General features: G+C 39.6%; 1 protein-coding gene across 4 annotated transcripts in view; it reads right to left on the reverse strand.

Moving 5' to 3' along the window:
* OPCML (opioid binding protein/cell adhesion molecule like) overlaps positions 1-22514 on the reverse strand; it is a 1144289-nt gene that overhangs the window by 93050 nt on the left and 1028725 nt on the right. For all 4 annotated transcript variants that reach the window (XM_037841988.1, XM_037841987.1, XM_037841986.1 and 1 more), the window contains one exon: positions 20443-20568. In XM_037841988.1, coding sequence (XP_037697916.1) covers positions 20443-20568 — 126 coding nt within the window. The remainder of the gene's footprint in view (positions 1-20442; positions 20569-22514) is intronic.

Genomic DNA, 22514 nt, shown 5'->3' on the forward strand with positions numbered 1-22514 from the left:
AGAAACAAAGGGGACATGTTCTAAGATTATATACATAAAAGAAACTCTAGAAAAATTCTAATTAATAGATAGCAGCAGAAAACAGTAATGTTTGCCCCAAGCTGGGGAATGAGAATGAGATTTGACCAGGAAGAATAAAGTAACTTTTTAAGAAGGTGGAAATGTACTATATACTGATTGGAGTGGTAGTTATGCAGACGTATGAATTTGTCAAAATTCATCTGTCTAGGCTTAAAATAGGTGCACTTTGTCACATTTAAATTATGTCCACCCAAAAATTTGTTTTTAAAAAAAAATGTTTTTTTTTAAATTTATGTTCCCTCTTAGCAGTTCATGATTCACTCCTCACATCCTTCTTAAGTTATCTCCTCACATCAGTGTCATGGGGACAAAAATATTAATAAATAACAAAGCATGTTTTTTTCTGGGTTCTTAGGCTTTAGATTGAACAGGATAATGGATAGACCTGCATAACTGAAGAAGAAAAGAGAAGCTGACTTGATTTACATTACATTAGAAAACTGAGAAATTATCTACTGAAGGAAGAGGGCAGATGGTTATGGTGATGAAACAGGGTTCTTATGAAATGTTGAGAAAAATTTGACATGTTGTTAGTGAAATTTAGGGGGGAAGAGTGGTACAGAGCATTGTTTAAGTATTTTACTATCTAATGTAACACATTTCTACTTTTGAGAAAACCAGATAAAGATGGAGCTTCCATTAATATACTTTTGTTTTCCTGGTAGGTGTGATCAAGCCCATTTACTTACAATATGATGTTATGAATGATCTAGTCACAAGGGGACCCAGTTCCATTTGGGTTGCAGCAACATCACATGGCATGCTCCAGAACACTTCACATTCCAATTATACCATGCTAGTTCTCATTTCATCTTATCTCCTCTTCCTGGAATGTTCCTCTATTCTCCTTTTCCTACACCTCATCCATACAATTCCCTTTCCTTTGACTACTCATACAAATTTATGAATCATATTAGTAATCACCTCTTCCAGGAAGCCACCCCTGATACTTCTCTATTTTCCATTAACAGTAAGGCAATGTTTGTGAACCCACAATATATCAAATATATTACTAATCACATACCAAGTTGTGTTGTAATTATATGTTACCATGTTGGTGTGTCTCACTAAGCTGTGATCTTCTTGAGGAAAAGTATAATCTTATTTATCATTCTAACCCAGATGCTAAGCACAGCAGCTGACATTTAATAGGCACTCACTAATTCTTCATTGAATGATGGAATGAATGCATGAAAGAATATAAAGTTGAAAGGATGTTGTTTCCAACTTCAATCTATTTTACCAATGTGGGCCTCCATTTCCTTTTCTGTAAAACGTGAGCTAGTCTCTGTCTATATTTCAATTCATTTTATTTTTCTGTCAGTCTTTTGACATCTTCATGCAGACCAAATGAGACTAAGTCAAAGTGATAGGTCGACAAGCTTAAAGGATGATGTTGGTGATAGTGATGACAATGATGCTGGTAATTCCATTGCATTATTTTATTACATGGATACTTATAGTTCATGTCTGCAAACAATCAGATGTCTAAAGAGTCCAAGAAGGATGGAAGGTTTAGCAGCAGCCAATGATCAGAAAAGGCAATGGGGGAAGTTCAGCGAGACAAAGCTTGAAGGATCCATAGGTCTTAAAAGTAAATGTTGGGGAAGATGGCAGCATAGAGATGAGTAGAAGCTAATTAGTCCCCCTGGAACAACTAATGAACAACCAGGAAAAACTAGTAAATAATCAAGAATAACTACTGGGGGACACACGTGACTGTCCACACATCATACACCAACCTGGATTGGGAGGAACATCTGAGATCGCAGGATAAAATCTGTAAGTGAAAACTGTGGACCTGTGCTGAGAGCCCTTCATCCATGGCAGCCTCAACTGCAAAGCCTCACTGTGCTAGAGAGCAGCACTCTCTGAACAAGTGAATATATTGCAGCCCAGCTCCAACTGAGGTTTTAATTAACAAATGTTGACTGCTCAATATAAGCTATGATTCTCCAACAAGCAGATAGAGTCTTTTGGTAATGACTGATCTTAGAGAGCTGGAGGACCTCTCTGGGAGGGAGGGGGAGCCCAGAGAATGAGCTGCTCTCTCTGGCCGATGGGTGAAAATGAGGGTGGTCACAGACTGGCCATGAAAGGGGTATTTCTGTCTCTTTTTTGGCTCAGTGGAGAAAGTGTCAGCCATTTTCAGTTCCCAGTGCTCTGACTCAGACAAGGGTGGAGATAACAGAGTCAGAGAGACTATTCAAATGCAAATGTTATCTCCCTAGGGGGCATAACTTCCCTAAATGGAAAGAGGTTGTGTCAAGCTCTACTACTTGCCTTCCATTCAGAACCAGACCCAAGAGCCTGGGGGAAAACAGCCATGGACCACATCGCCTTACACCAGTCTGGAGTGACAGGCTGACAGGTGCCTCCTGCTAGGCAGTAAAGCACAGTGACTTGAGGCCTCACAGGGTGTATCAAACTTCTAAGACCTGATGCTATTTCCTCCTTCTGAGACCTGAGCCCATTCTGGTCTGGGAAAACCTGATCAGGGTAACCAAGGAAACCAGATGCCTAGACAACAAAAAACTACAAGCTACACTAAGAAAAATGAAGTTATGGCCCAAAAAAACAAATGTACACTTCAACTGAGATACAGGAATTGAATAAACTAATGCTAAATCAATTCAAAAATCTTAGGGAAGATATGGCAAAAGAAATGAAGTGTATAATGAAAACACTGGGCCATAAGGTAGAAATTGAAAATTCAGAAAAACAACTGGTAGAATCTGTGGAAATGAAAGGCATAACACAAGAGATGAAAGACACAATGGAGACAAACAACAGCAGATCTCAAGAGGCAGAAGAAAACACTCAGGAACTAGAGAACAAGACACCTGAAAGCCTACACACAAAAGAACAGATAGAGAAAAGAATGGAAAAATATGAGCAATGTCTCTGGGAATTGAATGACAGCATGAAATGCCGGAATGTACGTGTCATGGGTGTCCCAGAAGGAGAAGAGAAGGGAAAAGGGGCAGAAGCAATAATAGAGGAAATAATCAATGAAAATTTCCCATCTCTTATGAAAGACATAAAATTAAATATCCAAGAAGTGCAGCATACCCCAAACAGAATAGATCTGAATAGGCCTATGCCAAGACACTTAATAATCAGATTATCAAATGTCAGAGATAAAGAGAGAGTCCTGAAAGCAGCAAAAGAAAAGCGATCCATCACATACAAAGGAAGCTTGATAAGACTATGTGTGGATATCGCAATAGAAACCATAGAGGCAAGAAGGAAGTGAGGTGATATATTTAAGATATCGAAAGAGAAAAACCTCCAACCAAGAATCCTTTATCCAGCAAAAATGTCCTTCAAATATGAGGGAGAGCTTAAAATATTCTCTGACAAACAGACAATGACAGAGTTTGTGAACAAGGTACCTGCTCTACAGGAAACACTAAAGGGAGCACTACAGACACAATTTTGGGAGATAGTAACACAGCAATGTAAGTACACTGAACAAAGATGACCGTGAGTATGGTTGAAAGAGGAAGCTTAGGAGCATGTGGGACATCAGAAGGAAAGAGGAAAGATAAAGACTGGGACTGTATAACTGAGTGAAACATAGGGTGCTCAATGATTGTGATAAAAGGTACAAATATGTTTTTACATGAGGGAGAACAAATGAATGTCAACATTGCAAGGTGTTAAAAATAGGGTGGGATTGGGGAAAAATACAATCAATGCAAACTAGAGACAATTATAGTCTCTAAAAGAAACATTGTAATTATGCTTCCTTTAATGTAACAATGACAATATACCAAAGCTAAATGCATATGGGGGGGCATAGGGGAAGGGTATGGGACTCTTAGCATTGGTGATGTTGTCTGATTCTTTATTCTACTTTAGTTTAATGCTATCTTTTGTTGCTTCCTAGCTGTCATTTTCTCTCTCTCTCTCTCTCTCTCTCTCTCTCTCTCTCTCTCTCTCTCTCTCTTTCTTTCTCTCTCTCTCTCTCTTTCTTTTTTCTTTTCCTTTTGTCTCTCTACCTTCTTTGACTCTTCCTCCTGCCTTGTGGAAGAAATGAGGATTTCTTATATAGACAGTGGTGATGGTGGTGAACACATAAATATGTGACCATACAGAGAACCATAAATTGTTTACTTAGGATGGAATGTATGACATGTGAAGAAAACCATCTTAAAAAAAAAATGGGTTGATGAAGAAACCTCAAGGGCAATATACTGAGTGAAATAAGCCAGACACATAGGGACAAATATTACAGGGTCTCACTGATATGAACTAATTTTAATATGTAAACTCATAGACATGAAATATAAGTTACCAGGATATAGAATGAGGCTAAAGAATGGGGAGTGGTTGCTTATTATGAGCTGAATGTTCAACTAAGGTGAACTTAAGTATTTGGAAATGGACAGAAGTAATGGTAGCATGTTGTGAGAATAACAAACAGTGCTGATATGTGTGTGAAATTGGTGGAAAGGGTAAGCTCAGAGTTATGTATGCCACCAGAAGGAAAGCTGGAGGTTAAAAGATGGGAATGTAAAAAACAGTGAATCTTGTGGTGGAAAATGTCTGTGATTAACTGTACAAATATTAGAAATCTCTCTCATGAACTAGAACAAATGTATGACACTATAACTAGAAGTTAATAATAGAGGGGCATAAAGGGAAGAATATACCTATTTTAAACTATATACTACAGTTAGTAGTATTTTAACATTCTTTCATCAACAGTAACAAATGTACTATACCAATACTATGAATCAGTAAGGGAGGGGGGGTGGTTAGGGGTACGGGAGGATTTGGGTTCTTTGTTTGTTTCTTTGTTTTTATTTCTTTTTCTGGAGTAATGAAAATGTTCTAAAAATTGCAAAAAAAAAAAAAATTAATTGTGCTGACGGATGCACAGCTGTATGATGATACCGTGGGCAATTGATTGTACACTTTGGATCTTTGTATAATTGTGTGGTATATGAACAATCTCAATTGAAAAAAAAGAAAGTGAAGGCTGGGAAGTTGAGACTGTGGAGTCAGGTGATTGGAAGCTGCACCACTAGAAAACAGGGATATCCAGGTCAGCTTGATGTCTCAGGCTGCTCCCTGATACTCCTCTTTTGATTCCTACTGGTCCCATAAGGCCAGGGTTCATGGGTGTGCAATTCCAGCTCGAGGAGGAATCAGAGTCTTCCAGGTCTAATTCACATAGGCAGAACCAGAGATGCAAGGGATTATCAGGAGTGCCCTAAAATATGACTCTAAGCCCTCTGGCCAAAATGCCTGTTTTCCAACAGCACCTTCTTGCTCTGGAATCTGGCTGAAAAGACTCTGGAAGGTTGCAGCTGAGCAGAAAGAGTGTGGATAGTGGTAGAGTGGGTTGGGAGACAGCCTAAGCCAGGAAGAGGAAGCTCCAACAGTTGGCTTCTTTATTTCTTTCTGCCTGATGTCCCAAAGCTTCTCTTGGCCCCAGGATGCTTTGAAAAAAGGCTCTTATGTTCATTAGCAGCTGGCAACATCCTTATTGCCCATAGGGGAGACAAACCCTTTCATTGCAGACGTAATTACTGAATCCGGGCACAAATCGTGCTGGGACAAATAAGCATGGTTTCTGTGGAGCTGGAGGAGGCCCAGGAGGGGCTGAGATGGGAGCATTTATGTGGTGTGGAGGACAGAGGTGAGCTGAGCAGAGCCCGTGGGGACAAAGGAAGAGAATCCGGGAATCAGAACACATGCATGGGTATTTCTGGTAACATCAGTTATTTCACCAAGCATTTCTCCTAGGAAGCAAAATTATCCAGGGTCTCATTAAAACCAAACTATCTCCAGCACTCCAGAGGGGCTCCTCTAACCAATAAAGCGATTCTGAAGTGGGGAAACTGTTGATAATATAAGGAAAATACACTAAAGAGAAACAAAGAAAAGGCAAGAAATCACTTTAATGATTGACTCCTTTGACTAACGAGGCTTTCCTTGGTCTCAGGAGGGAAATGGGGTGGGGGTCCTTGGGCAATGCTTCCGGTGTTAAGGGGAGGTCAAATTCCCTCACCTCCTGGCTCAACTCCAGCTCATTTGTGTTTGACTCAATCACAGCCTCCAGCCAGGAAGCCCAGATTCAAAATGACAATGCACTATTTTTGTTAATGAGATCTGTTCCCCTAGATGGTCCTCCTCTCCAGTGGTGGTCCCCTCTACAGGCTGGAACTCTTGTAAGACTGGAGGGCCATACTCTAATTAAAATCCTCCAAGCACCGGTCCCCCATGAAGGGAGGCAGTTCATTAAGCATTAAGCATGGTCACCACCTTTAACTGGGGAGTGAAGTATTTCCCCACCACCACCATGTCTACAGCATAACCCCACGTGTTAGGAATCCTGAGAAGGAAGAAAAGAGCCTGCTGGAGATAGGGAAGCTCAACATGTTGATGTCATGGAGAGAAATGCATGACTGTAGGATGCTAAGATTCCTCACCCAACTTGTCAAAATTGAACCATGTTTGTTTAGGCAATCCTTACCTTCTCTGGGGTGTACATTCCCTTTATAAAGCTAGTGAGTTCCCAGCACAAACCCTAAGCTTTACATGAGGATATGATTGGTCAGGAATTGGAGAACATTCTCTATATCATCATTATGTAGAGCCTCACTATTTTGTGAAAATGTGATGTGACTAAAGTCTAAGCAGTAATATCACCTGGTATCAAGCCCAGTAAGCCATTTTGATGAGGATGGATGAGGAGTAATGGAAGGGAAGAGGGAAAAAAGACTCTTAGAGCTAAGACCACAAACAGCTGTACCCTCCTAATACGGAGAAAACTTAAAGTACTTCCCCAAACAGCCCTTACTCCGCATATCAAAACTCCCTTTCACCACCTAGATACTGCTTCTTTAATTTGAGGACTAGTCTAGACAGTTCCATAATATCTCACCCTTTCTTTTTCTCCGACATGACCCAAGATAAATGCACATGCATGCACTCATTCAATAGATGTTTCTATCATTTTTGGAACACAAGGCATTGTGGTAGGTGGTAGAGAACATCACATATATGTAAGCCCACCTGCCTGTCCTAAGGGGAGATGGGTCACTTTGGGGCAGGGTGGAGGACACCACCTCAAGGACATGGCCGTGAACTCATCAATGAAGTCACACTCAAGGTTGCTCTTCATGACATCCACCCAGAAGAGGAAGAGCTTGATGGAAGGAGAAGCTGGGTTTATATCACTCTGTGCTGTGTCCTCAGTGCCCTTCTTATGGTAGGCATGCTTGACAGCACCTGCTGATGCCCACACAAATGCTGGGCACTTGGATGTACTCAGGTGGTGATGCCTGATGGCTGCAAACCTAAGAACCAGAGTCTGTGTGTCTGTCTCAGCTTCATCCTTACTGATATGGTGTTGGCCTCCCTTCAATTACCTACCAAGAGCTTCTAAACCAAGTCACCAGGTCTTCTCCCATCCACGGTGGTGATGGTGGCCTGAAAATCTTAATCAAAGACTCTGGGCAGCCCCCTCTTTGTCTCTTTTGTGTATGAAGAATGACTTCTCAGAGCTGACTTGGCCTTTACCATGTGCTGGTGCAATTTTTGTTTCTTTGTTTGTTTACATGTCTCTCCCCTATTCCACTGTGGAATAAGCAGGGACTAGGCTTCCTTCAGATACATATGGGCTTACACCTTGCATGGTGAATTTAATCAGAACAACATTGGCTGCAACAGACAGAAACCCAATTTAAAATAGCTTAAGCAGGGGAAGGTGATTTATAGGAACTTTTACCTAGGGATGCAGAGGTTTATAGAAAAGAGATGTAAATGGCTGTGAAAAGAGAACACCAAGGATGGCAGGAGGACTTTCAGAGCCTTTTTAATCTATTACCAAGGTTGAGGGTCAAGGGGTTTGTATCAATGCCTGACCTGGCAAAGGAGTGCAGGGTCTAAATTAAAGGGCATTATCTCAGACGTGGCTGCAGTGTGCTAGTTTGGAATCAGGCCACTTATTATTTTCTATTGAAGCCCACAATTTTTGTTCAGCAGCAAGAGTCACTGTGGACCTACCACTGAGCCAATTAGATCTGCAGTACTTATAAAGCTGGTCTCCATTTTATCAGTAGCCGACTGATTTCAATAGCATAATTTGATGCAGCAATTGCATAGAGAAGGCTTTACAGCAGACAGCAGGCAGCACTGGATGCTGCTCCAATTCCAATTTTACTTAGGAGTTACTTGGGCTTTTCACTTGCCATGATACATGTTAATATCCATTCTTTCATAATAATCTAAAAAGTATTTGAAATAGGTACACTTCAAATCCATTCTCCCTTCCTCCATAAAGGAAGCGTGTTATTACTAACTCCTTTCTGTTTTACAGGTGGGGAAATTGAGACAAGGGTTTAGTGATTTGCCAGAATTACAAAGAGAATGAGTAGATTGGGAATGAAATGTTCCTAGTTAAACCCAGACACAAGAACATCTCCTTTCCAAGCTCTCCCACTTGAAACTTTCTTTGTGCTTTCTGTTGCTTCTAGGATAAAGATTAGACTCTTTCAAGGGCCCCCAAGTGACCTGGTCCCTGACTACTTCATCTCAGGCCATTCTCTCTCCTGCTTTCTAGACATTCTAGATAGGCTTCTTTCATTTCTCAAAGGGCCACAATCCCTCCCCTCTCAGGGCAAGACCTGCTACCCCCTAGGCTGGAAGGTTTCCACCAGTGCATTGCCAGGACATACACATACCCCAACCCCCATTCCTAGTTAACTCCTAATCATCTGTAGAGCTCAGCTCAAGCATCACTGCCTCAGGAAAAGACTTACCCGGATTACGTCACACCTCCCTTTTGCCCAGGTTCATAGCAGTTTTCATACGTCAGCATCATCTATTCTTGATTACTAGAATAATAACTATCTCCCCCACTAGACAACTTCATAAGGACAAGAACATCTATTTTATACACCATTGTTTCTAAAGGGACTAGAAATAGTCTTAATAACTATGTGTCAAGTGAATGAATGAATGAACAAATGAATGAGAGATAAAGATAGAGAAGGCTCTACGACAGTTAAAGGGCAGCATTGGAATTCCAATTTCACTTCTCAGTTAGTTGGGCTTTCTACTTGCCATGTACCTCCTTATATTTATAATCTAAAAAGCCTGGCGAAGAAGTTGAGAATCATTCTAACTCCAGGCTAATTTGCAGCTGCTCCATTTTTGGGATACATAATTTCTCAATTCAAGTGTGAAAAGTGCATATAGCATTAAGTAGTTACGTATCAAGAATCAAAAAGCATCATGATTGTTTTCCCTAAAGTGTTATTTTTTCTGGGGCCCTAGAAAGGGAACTGTAGGGAATTACAATCCTTTCCTTGGTCAGGGCTTTGCTCTGTAGGGTGGGGACGAGAGGGCATTATGAACCTAGACTTCCTGATCTTCTTGGGTCAGACTCCCTCTTTGGGGTGTAAGTCAGAACCACGGGCTGTGCAACCAAGCTGACTGGCTGCATCATCCACCAGGACAGCTTACTCTGCCCTCCCCCTGCCCACACAAAAGACCCTCAGCCACCCAAGGAAGAGAGTCTCAGGAATTTATGAATCAATCAACTAATCCAAAAGGAGCATAAGTGGGATTAGTTTTAATATTGTTAAGTTGCAAAAATACAGGCATATGTGCATGCCAAAGCAAAAATGTACGCAAGCAAAGGGGGAAAACATATGGGTGCCCATATGGCAAAAAGCACACTGGTAGACCTTCATACACTTCTCATTTACAACCAGAAACAAAGTTAGTGAACATAAATTTGCTTTGCAAAAATGTGAGAGGAACAGCTTGTTTGCCCGTAACTGTTCCACTGAGCAAGATATGTATAACCTTGGTTTCTCATCTCCAACACCTCTTTCTCACACTTGGGGGATTAATTAGGCTCTAAACAAGACTTTAGATTAGAGAAAAGGATCCTGGCTGCCTTGGAGGGAGACAAAGAAGTAGGAGCAAGACTGGATGATGCTAAGGGTCAACTAATAGACATTTCTTATTAATGGCTGGATGTTTTATTTGGGATGGCTCAGAAGTAAAATGAGGTTGATAGTTGTCAGCAGGTTTATTTTAATTGAAGCACAGGAATGACAGGACCCTTCAGCAAACAGGAGGAGTGAATGTGGTTTTCCTTTGGAGACTGTGCTTTTTTAGAATAACACTGGGTGGTAACTAGAGATCACCCAGACAAAGGAAGGTAAGGTGTGGAGTTAGGTAAGGAAATGTAAGAGTATGGGTGATGCACAAACTAACAGCCACCCTTGGGGAACCCAAGTAACAAGCAGCATTTGATAAAAAGATTCATTTTATATTGCACTCATTCCAACCTCAAGCCAGGGGAGACATCCTTGTAGAGTATAAGGGGCTCCATATTGGAAAATCAGGAGTTAGGTGCCTTTCATAGACACACCACTTTATCAGCTGTGTTGTTCAGTCATTACTTTCTCTTTCCAAGTCTGTTTTCTTATCTTTATAGTAGGCAGGATAATTCCATCTCTGACTTATTTTACAGGGTTTCTGCAAAACTCACTGGAGGTGATGCATGTGAGAATAATTTATGAAGAAAAAATCCATTGTAAACATGTTATTAGTGCAGAGCTGCAGGTCAATTTGTTTACCATTCCTATTTTATTAACCTGTTATTTTAAAATTATTATTGATTCACAAGACATTGCAAAAAAAATGTTAGAGGGAGTCCCATGTACTTAGCACCCAGCTCCCCCAATTGTGACATCTTACACAAGTAAAGTATATTATCAAATCCAGGAAATGGATATTGGCACAATAAAATTAACTAGATGATGGAATGCACTTGGGTTTCACCAGTTTTATCACGTACTCATTTTTAATATCTTTGTGTGTGACATTTCATTACATGCAGAGATTCATGCTTACTACCACAGCAATCAGTAACAGACCTCTCACCACAAAGGAACTCCCTCATACTATTCCTTTGCAGTCATATTTTGCCTTTGATAGTCACTGATGTGTCATTCATCTTTATAATTTCACCATTTCAAGAATGTTTAAAAAAATTGGAATGATACAGTATAGAACTTTTTGAGATTGGCTTTTTTTTAAATCAGTATAATGTTTTTAAGATTCATCCCAGTTGTTGTGTAGATGTCAACAGTTCATTGCTTTTTTATCGCTGGGTAGTATTCCATTGTAAGGAGGTACCATAGTTTGTTTAATTACTCACCCATTGAAGGACATTTGAGTTGTTTCCAATTTTTGGCTATTATAAATAAAGCATCACTACAAATAGAAATACTATTCCCATTTTTAGGTGGACAAGAGAGATACTGGATAACTAAATGAATGATCCAGAGCTGTCAACAAATAAGAGACACATATAGAAAGAATATAATAACAAATATTAATACTTTTCTCTTGAGGCTTCTGTACATTAAATGAGCTAAAATGTGTTAAGTGTTGTGCTGGTTTGAACATATTATGTCCCCCAAAAACCCATGTTCTTTGATGCAGTCTTGTAGGGGCAGACATATTGGTGGGAATTGAGTTGGAACATTTGGATTGGGTTGTTTCCATGGAGATGCACCCCACCCAACTGTGGATGATGACTCTGACTGGATAATTTCCATGGAGGTGTGGCCCCACCCATTCAGCATGGGCCTTGATTAGTTTACTAGAGCACTATATAAGCTCAGACAGAGAGAGTGGGCTTGCTACAGCCAAGAGGGACACTTTGAAGAATGCACAGAAGTGGAGAGAGTAGCTGTGGATGAGAGACGATTTGAAGACAGCCACTGAAAGTGGACTTTTGCTCCGGAGAAGCTAAGAGAGGAAAAACGCCCCAAGAGCAACTAAGAGTGACATTTTTGAGGAACTGCAGACAAGACAGGAACGTCCTGGGAGAAAGCCATTTTGAAACCAGAACTCTGGAGCAGACAGTAGCCACGTGCCTTCCCAGCTAACAGAGGTTTTCCGGACACCACTGACCATCCTCCAGTGAAGGTACCCAATTGTTGATGCATTACCTTGGGCACTTTATGGCCTTAAGACTGTGACTGTGTAACCAAATAAATCCCCTTTATAAAAGCCAATTCGTTTCTGGTGTTTTACTTAAAGGCAGCATTAGCAAACTAGAACAAGTGTGTAGAACAGGGTTTGGCACTAGTAATGGCAGCTCATCATGACACTATTACAAATGCCTCACAGGCTAACCATAAACTACAAGTATTCAGAGGGTGAATTTAAATGAAAACATGGAACACCTATAATTTGCGAAGAACTGCTGAGCACCTATTCCATGCTTTCCATACATTTTCTCTGTCTGCTTTTTGTTTGTTTGTTTGTTTTTGTTTTATCTTTCAATCCTTGAAATGTTACAGTGAATTTGGCATAAATGGTCCCATTGCACAGTTTAGGCAATTGAGGATCGGGGATATGGAATGATTCTAAGACCACTCAGCTTGTTAACAGCTCAGCCCAGATTTCAAGCTCAGGTTTATTAGCCGGTGAAGTCCACACTCTGTCTATGAGCTTACACTACTAGACAAAGAGTATTGCCAGCAATACATAGGTGGGGAAGAGTGCTTCTTTTATTTCGCCTGTTAAGGACTTGACAATTTCTTGGACTTCCTTCTCAGAAATTTCTAGCATGAAAAATCAGGGCTGTCGTAGAAACAGGCTTGGATCAGTGCGTTTCCTAATCCTATCATCCAGCAGAGTGAACAAAAAACCAAAAAAACTGCCCAGACAAGTTAAGGCCATGGTTGTGCAGTATTGCCTTTTCACTTGCATGGAATTTACTGACATATCTAGAACAAAGCAAAACATTATTTCCAGTTACACAGCTGTCCTCAGTGCTATTCATAACATTCCTGGAAGATCACACCCTTTCCTTAGGGATGGACCTCTCCCCCCACTGGGTTCTTAATCAACCTGGATGAATGGACCAAATTAGAAGCAGAAAATGAAGATGAAATGTGGCTGCTAAAAATCAGGTACTCTGATTTCAGGAAGAATTGACAACTAATAGTCTGACTGGAGGGAAAGAAAGAAAAACAGGGCTATTATAAGAAACAGGTGAAAGAATTCAACATAGTGTTTTGGGTCCATAACCCTAGCCGTCCCAGTAACAGAATGCTGAGATACAAATAATTGATATGTATAATGTTGATGTTACATTATAAAGAAGAGACTAAATGACATGCAATATACAGAGGAGAACATAATACATTTTTAAAGTACTTCCATTACAAACGGCTCAAGTCAATGCATAAAGGAGTCAGCTCGGGTTACCTGGAAAATTCACTTCTGTGAAATAACTCATTCACTCCATCCCTGAGGTATTCCAGGATATGAGTAGATTGTATGAGCCACTCACTCACAGGTGAATGACTGTCATCTTAAAATCTCAGTGGAGAGGAAACAGAAAAGATGACTTTATTATTTCCCCCCAAACATCTGGCCTTTCCAAATATGTCATATTGGAAACGGGGCCAGGTGTACAAGGCATGACAGGATCGCGACGGCATCGTAAGAGAGAAAGACCCAAAGAGGTCTTAGAAGACAGCAGCCCGAGGGTCTCCTTCCGTCACCCCCATCTTCACAACTTTGTTTTCAAATGACTCCAGCGCATGGAACAGCCCCCCATTTAATGCTGGCCCAGCTCCCCTTCTCTTGTCCTTTAGAAAAAGAAAATAAAATAACTCTAGGCACCCACCTGTTTCACAAATGTATGCTAAGCACGCTGGCTGCCTGCCAATTCACTTTGCTTAGCCCGTTTTGGGGCCGGCCCACTCTTTTCAGTGGAAGATTCTTTTGAGATGCTGTCCTGTGATTTCACGATTATCCTAGTTCAGAAGCTGTGGGTCACTCTGTACAGATTTCTAGGTGTGTGAAAGCTGTTACGCAAGTATAGGTTTTGCTAGTAAATCCATATGAATTTATGTTTAAAGAAACATTACCTGCTATTCAAAACATTTAATGTGACTTTTTATGTCTAAAAATGAAGAAGCCATACATGGCCAAATGCTCAGCAGTTTCTGTGTCAACAACAAAACCTCAAATGTGTGTGTACATAGCACTTTACTTGGAGATGTTCACAACACTTAATCACGATTCCATAAAATCTCCAGCTCTCCTCTCCATGGGGAGCAGATGTCCCTGGGAATGCCTGGTTTCCTGGAAACCTGGCACTTCCAGTAAAGGATGCTGGAGGTCAGGAGGTGTCCAGCTGCAAACCCAGCCTGCAGACCAGGAAAGCTGGGAGGTCTTTAGAGCCACTTCTGGAAGCTTAGAGATCATTCAAAACATTTCACGCTACCTTCAAAAGAATGACTTTTTTTTTTCTTTGTTTAGCTTTGTTTTGTTTTTAAAGAAAATGATTCTAAAAAACAAAGTTACTTAAAGAGGCTCCCAGGAACATGCCCTCCCAGAAAAGTGACACTTGCTATGACAAATGACAGCCATTTCTGCATTTTGCTTCAAATGTACCATTTTAGATATCAGGCTTATCAACTGCCTAAGGTAAAAAATTTCCAAGAAGCCTGTACAACACAATTGGCTGTACTTTTCTTAGTAGCATTCTTGAATTTTCTTTTCTAATTGGGAAAAGATATTACTCTGTTTTCTAAAATATTGTAATGTGCTTCTTATAAAAATATCTACTGATAAAACTGGCATTTCTTCTACCTTCCTCCAGCTTCCACCCCACACCCCACTTCTCTTTGTAAGTATTAACAGTGGGATGCATATACTTCCAGACCTGTCTTACGTACATTTAAACATGTAGACACAGATATAACCATTTTTATAACATAAATGTCACCATGAACTTCAGATTATTCAGTAATCTGCTTTTCCTTCTTAAATAGCAACACACTGTGAACATCTTTCTACATTAATGCATACAGACTTGTCCCCATCTTTTCTCAGTGCTAGATAATAGTCTATGTTTGTGGATATATTATAACTTCAATAGTATCTATATCCTCTTCTAACAAAGGAAAAGACCTTAGCATTCTGTTAATTTACTTGCTCCCTTTTAATTTAGTTCTAAGTAGTTACTGACTTGTAGATATTTTTAAAAATCAATATTTATCTGAATAGTAAATTTTACACTTTTGCCTGTTGTTTTTCACTATTTCTTACTGCAGGTGATCTCTTTTGAGACTCTTTTTTTCCTTTATCAGAGTACATCCCCTATATTTCGATAGCAGGGCTTTTTGAGCCTATAAGTTAGTGTGAAAATTTTATATTTTGGGCCTAATACTTAATGAGTTTAATTTGGTATGTAATTCTAAGTTCAAAGTTACTTTTTCTCAGCTTTTAACAATAACTTTTGCATTGTCTTCTTGCATCCAGGGTTGGTGATGAGAAATCTGATGCCATTCTCATTTGTGTTCCTTGGTGGGTATTCCTCTTATTTTTCGCTCCCGTCTGACATTTCATAGGATTTCATCATTACCACTGGTGTTCTAAAATTACACTACCATGTGTCTGAGCGTGGATACATAAAAATAGCCTATGCTGCCCTCCTGCCATTCTTCCATTCTGAGAAAATTTTGGTTATTGCTGCTTTGATTTGGCTCCCCTTCAGAATCTCTATTCTCTCCTTCTGGACAGAATATAACAAATATGAATATGTATATGTTGAAACTCCAGGTTTTGTTCTTCATGTCTCAAATTTAATTTCACTCTTTTGTTCTCTTTTCCTTTAGAGCTTTATTCTTGGAAAACTCCTTGCCTGGATCTCTCAAGCCACTAATCCATTCTTCAGCTGAGTATGTGCTGCTATTGAATATAGGTATGGATTGTTTTTTCTTTAGTTTTGACAATCACATTTTAAATGTCCTTATTTCCCAATAGATGACTTTTTAATAAAAGTCCTTTGGTATCTCTCTGACAGTATTAATTACACATCTTCTAAGATCTGCTTGCTTTATTTATCCTTTAACCTCATCTAAAAGGGCTTCTGTTTGACCAATTGATTGCTGCATTTACGGTTTTATTGGATTTCCTCAAATACGTGATGATTCTTGATTTTGCACATCTTTTAAGTTGATCATCTCACTTAAAATGCCTGAGTAGCTTGTGCAGAGGGCAGAATATGTTGCTTTGGTGTAGGGTTTGCCAAATTTAACAAAACAAATTACTGGATACCTGTTAACTTTTTGAATTTCAGATAAACATTTTTTTTTAGTATAATATATCCCAATGCAATATCTGGGCATATATTCTGTATGTATATATGTATACATATATATCATACTTATTCTGGTTTGCTTATGCTGCCAGAATGCAAAACACCAGAAATGGATTGGCGTTTATAAAAGGGGGTTTATTTGGTTACACAGTTACAGTCTTAAGGCCATAAAGTGTACAAGGTTACACATCCACAATTGGGTACCTTCACTGGAGGATGGCCAATGACATCTGGAAAACATTTGCAAGCTGGGAAGTCATGTGGCTGGCGTCTGCTCCAAGTTCTGGTTTCAAAATAGCTTTCTCCCAGGACATTCCTCTCTAGGCCACAGCTCCTCTTCAAAATGTCACTCTCAGTTGCTCTTGGGGCATTTGTCCTCTCTTAGCTTCTCCAGAGCAAGAGTCTGCTTTCAATAGCCATCTTCAAACTATCTTTCATCTGCAGCTCCTCTCTCAGCTCCTGTGCATTCTTCAAAGTGTCCATCTTGGCTGTAGCAAGCTTGCTCCTCCTGTCTGAGCTTATATAGTGCTTTAGTAAACTAATCAAGGCCCATGCTGAATGGGTGGGGCCACACCTCCATGGAAATTATCTAATCAGAGCTATCACCTGCAGTGGGGTGGGTCACATCTCCATGGAAACACTCAATCAAAGAGTTACAAGCTAATCAACACTGATACATCTGCCCACACAAGATTGCATCAGAGATAATGGCGTTATGGGGGACATAATACATTCAAACCGGCACAATACTATATCTGCTTTTTAGCTGAAATACAAGTTTAACTGGAAATCCTGTAGTTTAATTTGCTAAATCTGGCAACCCTACTGTGGTGTATACTCCAGCCTCTTTTACGTGTGAGTAGGGGAAGGTTGAGCAGGCTACTCTTCTGGGGGTGGGTGCTTTCTCTTCCTAAAATTCTCTCTGGTCTCTCTGATTGATATTCCTACCTGGAGACTGACCCAGGAGCAAGGACAGGGTCTAGAGCCCCTGCTGCAATACCTCAGAGTTGCCTCTAATATTTGCACCTGAAGACAGTGGCACACTTCAGCTGATCCTCCAGACTAGGAGAGCTGACTGCTATCTCCTCTTGCCAAATCTGTGTTCAGTTAAGTCTCTTTGGAAAATTGAATATTTACAGCATGGAGATTAGCAAATGCTACCAAGATCCCTCTTCCCTAAAACCCTGTGTTTCCAACCAGTTGTCATTCCAGGTGTAAATTTTATTCATCTATTTTTAGCTATATTTTCCTTCATTTACATTTATTTGCTTTTTCTACTTCAGTGATTCCTCATAGTTTCTCCTCCACCAAAGCTTACTGTTATTTTTCTCTAGTTTGAAAATGGATTTATTTATTCATTTACATATTCTGTAATTTCTAGGGAGTATACTCAGTCTTTCATTTAAAACAATAATGCTACTACTATTTTCAATCTTTACTTTATCTTAATATATATCTATTTTTTTTCTAGATGAAAGCTTGTTTGTTCTTTCTTATGATATAGATCCACAAATATAAACAATATCTTTCAGTATTGGATTAGCTAAATTCTCCAATGTAATCCTATTGTAATTTAAAGGAAATGTCATTGCAACTCTAATTCTTATGTGCTGAACTAAGCAGCAAATTGTTCTAAAATGTTTTTTTTTAATGCTCCATTTTATTTGTTGCTCTTCTGAACCTTGAAAACAACCTCCTTAAAGCCTCCTCAACTTCAAATGAGAAGAAACTTCCTTCTAAAAATAAATGTAGGTAGCCACCTTGCAGATGCAGATTTTAAACTTGTAAAACCTCCAGGTTCCAATGCTTTTCAAACTTGGCAAACAATGCCTTGAGTTTAAATGTTTAAATGTCATTAAGATAGGGAAGAAAAAGACAAAAAAGGAAATGAAAGATAGCAATGTGAAGGCCAGGGCTAGGAGAAAACAAAAGACACATGAAAGTAAAGCACAGCTTGTGAGATTTAAAAAGGACAGGGATAATTTTAATTTAGGATTTTCCTGGCCTCTCCAAGTCTGAACTGAAGCTATTAGACTGTATAAAAGGTTGGGAATATGGATGAATCTCCTTTATTTTAAGCAGGAAATTTTACCAGTGTAACATTATAAAGAATCACTGCAAAACATTTTTACACAAAGTCAAAATGCTTTTCAAAAATTTCTAGGCTTAGAGAACAATGAATTTAGGATCAAACAAGTACATTACATTCCGGGATTTCAAACATTTATAAAGAAGTCTGACTTTGCCAAACTCATATAATTTGTTTTGATGGTTAGACATGTACTGTATATAGTGCAAATCCAAAATTCCTCCAGACTTTTAGGCAAAATCCCTCCAGGGGCCTATGTCTTTTGGTATATAGGGTATTGCTGTGTTTGTATTAAAATTGTGCTTCGAGATCTCCTTTATATATATTCTAATATTGTTGTTAATATTGCTTTATAATACTGACATGTTGGATTTCAATATCTGAGGTCTTTATACAAAGACTATTAAGCAGATCTATTCGCATTATCTTTGCTTATGATGAGGCAGGGCAGAAATACGTGCTCACACTTTGCAAGGAGGAAACCCAGTAGAAAAACGTTTGCATTTTGCTCCCAGTGATAAACCAACTCTCTCACTGATATTCCAAATTAAAGAAAAAATTCCAGGAAATTGCTTTTTATATCCCTCTCTCTATATTTAAATTTTTTTTATTGAGGTTTAACTTGCATACAACGTGAAGAACCCATTTTTATTGTACAGTTTGCTTAGTTTTGACTGATTTAAATGCCAATATAACTACAACCCCAACCACAATACAGAACTTTCCCACCACCACGAAAAGTTCCCTTGTGCCCCTTTATAGTCAATTCCCCCCAAATCTTTTCCCTAAATAACCATTGACACTGTTTTACCTTCCCACATTAAAGTATGAGAGTCTCAGTTGTTCTTTTCCTCATTAACACTCAGTATCAACAGTCTTTCTAATTTTTGCCGTCTTAGTGGTGATATCTCATCGTGGTTTAATTTTCTTTTTTTCTAATAAACAAAGATCTTAAGCATCTTTTTATGTGCTTATTTTCTATTTGCATATCTTCTTTTTTGGATTATCTCTTCAATTCTTTTGTTCATTTTGAAGTGGGTTGTTTCTCCTACAATTGTGCTGAAAGAAATCTTTATATATCCCAGGTATAAATTCTATATCAGATATACGTATGGCAAATGTTATCTCTTAGTCTGTGGCTCGACCTTCATTTATTCTTAATGATGTTTTTAATTTTGATAAAGCTCAATTTATCTTTTTTTATGGTTATGGGTTTATGTGTCCTAAGAAATCTTTGATTAGCTCAAGGTCACTAATTTTCTCCTGTATTTTCTTTTGCAACTAAATTATTTTTACATCACACACAGGCACATTCCACTCATTTTCCTCCTATTCACTGGGTTTTTTGTTAAGATTTTCAATTTCCTGAAGGAGCACTTGTTTCTTGTACTTTCTAGAATTAATCATAGATTCTGACAACAGTGTAAATATATCAAATGACTCCATGCTTATATATTTAAGTTCAACTTGGAACAAATTTTATAGCTCCAAGGAGGCAAGGCCCACAGTCATTTTGGTTCCCTTCCTGTTAATTGGCAGATGATCCTGACCAATGTTTTAATGCCAGCCTGGGTATACAGCTCAGGTATGTGCAAGTGTAATTACTCATTTCTGTCATCCTTCTTCTCAGCGCGGACTACTGATGTACAGGTCAAACAGATACGGCTCTAGGTAAAAGTCCAGAAGGTACTAAAGCAAGGAGATATTTTATCCTGGGTGAACAGTAACTCCAAAATTCTCAGTGGACAGGCTTGCACTCTACCTCTCTATTTCAAGAGAGGTGAAACCGCAGCTGACCCACTCATCTTCCCCTTGAGAATTTAATATCTCTTATGGAAGATATTCTATAGTACGTCTGCTATTAACAATTGGGAAAACAAAAATGTCCTAAGGTCGTAAAAAAGACAGAAAATAATTCAGCCATTTTCTCCAAAATTCTTCTTTTGGAATGGAACACCCTATATGATGGATATTACCCCTCTGATGTTACATTACTGTATTACAAATTCAGCACCGTTTTTCTGATTGCTGAAACTCTCTCACCAATGAGAACCAAGTAGTTGACATCTTAGCCCAAGACATGCTGTGCAGGTGAAGGACTTACCCTTGACTGACAGATGTCTCCACGTCACTGTTGGTTCTGGCCTGCCGATGGCGAGGCAGAGGAGAGTCACACTGCTTCCCTCGTTCACGGTGATGTCCGAGGAGATATTCATGATCTGGGGAGGAACTGCAAGGAAACAGAGGGCAGAAGAAATGCCTGAGGATGCGTCTTTGCACTGAAAAGGAGATGGGAGCCTGTACATAACCATGCAGCATATTTTAGATTGAGTATTAGTCTCAAAACTGATTTTCAAGTGTTTTGATTTTTTGAAGTTGACATTGACAACAGTGGCTTCCTGGTGGAAGGAGCCACGTATTATGCCAGGTTGCTGCGGGGAGGCAGATGTGGGGTGGGAAGGAAGCAGAGGAACTGGGGACAGCAGCTCTGGGCTTCACGGCTTACTGATTGGAAGGCAAAACCAAATCTTCCAAGATTGCCCATCCACCCATGTTTCCTTCCTTTAATGGAATGGCTGGCTTATGCAGATAACCAAGAATATCTCCCATTTCAGCCCCTTTTCCAAGAACTCATTCAAAAAGCCAACCACTCTGAGATAGTTAGCATTTCCTGAACATTCTGGAAACTTTTGAATTCCTTGACCTCACATGGGTTGTTTCATCCTGGGATGCACTCATTTCTTTACATGAAAATTCCTATTCATCCCTTAAAACGTATTTTTTAAGGCTCAGTGAAATCTTCTCTGACTCCCCTGACTAGAGTTACTTACCTTGAAATTTGCTCTCTAACTACTTGTTAAATAGTACTGCTTTGAAAGTTATCACTTTTATGTATATATGTTAAAGTTCACAATTTAAAAAATAGCCAAAAAAATGTATTTTGGATAGTATCAATCCTAGTAGTTAGGAGCAGAGCTCTGAGCCAGATTTGAATCTTAGCTCAACTCTCCACCCGTTGCCTTTTTTTGAGCTTTGGCTTCCTCATCTGTGAAATGCAGATGATAACAGTAGCTAAACTCACTGTGTTGTGAGATTGAAATTAAATAATGTAAGGAAGGGCTAAGCAAAGTGCATAATCTAGAGTAAGCACACAATAAATGTTGGCTACTAAGATGATGATGACAGTGACAACAGTGACAATAACATCTTTCACAACAGATCATGCCCTCTCACAAGCCAGGGCTATTCCATTTAATTTTAATTCTGTAAAGCCTAACAAGAGAACTGGTCTTGCTGTCTACCTTGTCCTACCTCCAGGCCCTGATTTTCAAGTAACTGAAACTCAGTTTTGGAAACTGTCTAGAGCTCTTCTCAATTCTTACTTCTCATTGTCACTGCCCAAGTTTATTTTCTCACCAATTTTCACATGGACAACTGCAGTAGCCTCCCACCTGCCCTCTTTCCATTGTTGGTTCCCTCCAATATATCCTCTGCATGTGGCCAGAGTGACATACTCTAATCACACGACTCCTGTACTTACTCACTTAGATCACTTTGGCGTAGCAGGTTTTGCATGGCCTGAGCTCTCTGCAGTTCAATCCCAAGGCCACTGATGAACGCCATCTCCAGCACGCTGCCCACTGACACAGCACCCTACAGGCACAGGATCCCCACAGCTTTGCTTTTCCTTCCTCCTCATTTCATTCCCTACCCTGATAAGACACGACTCATTCATCTTACAAGGAGTAGGCCAATGCCATCACCACTTTGCTCTGCACTTTTCCTTGACCTCTCCCCTAATCCCCAAAGTAGGAACAACCATCTCTCTTGCAACATTCTGTCCACGCCTCCCTCAGGGAGGGACTGAGCCTGTTGTATTACAGTTGACTGTTTGGTGCCTGTGTCTACTTAGAGTGAGGTGTTTGAGGATAAGGAGGCAATTGTGTATTTCCTCAGTGTAGGATACAGGGTCATGCTTGAGTCCTCTTTGAAAGAACAGATGAAGAGATGGAACAACTCCAAAAAGTAAGAGAGGTGACACTTCTCAAATACAAGATTTCAGATGCCATAAGCTTTCTTCCCAATTTTCTGTCAGATCCTCAAAATAAAAGGGAGGATAACAGAGAGAAGTAATTCAAGTCCTATAGTCATTCTGATTTATTCCTACTGCCTGTT

This window comes from Choloepus didactylus, chromosome 6 (genome assembly GCF_015220235.1).
Source record: "Choloepus didactylus isolate mChoDid1 chromosome 6, mChoDid1.pri, whole genome shotgun sequence".
Lineage (NCBI taxonomy): Eukaryota > Metazoa > Chordata > Mammalia > Pilosa > Megalonychidae > Choloepus > Choloepus didactylus.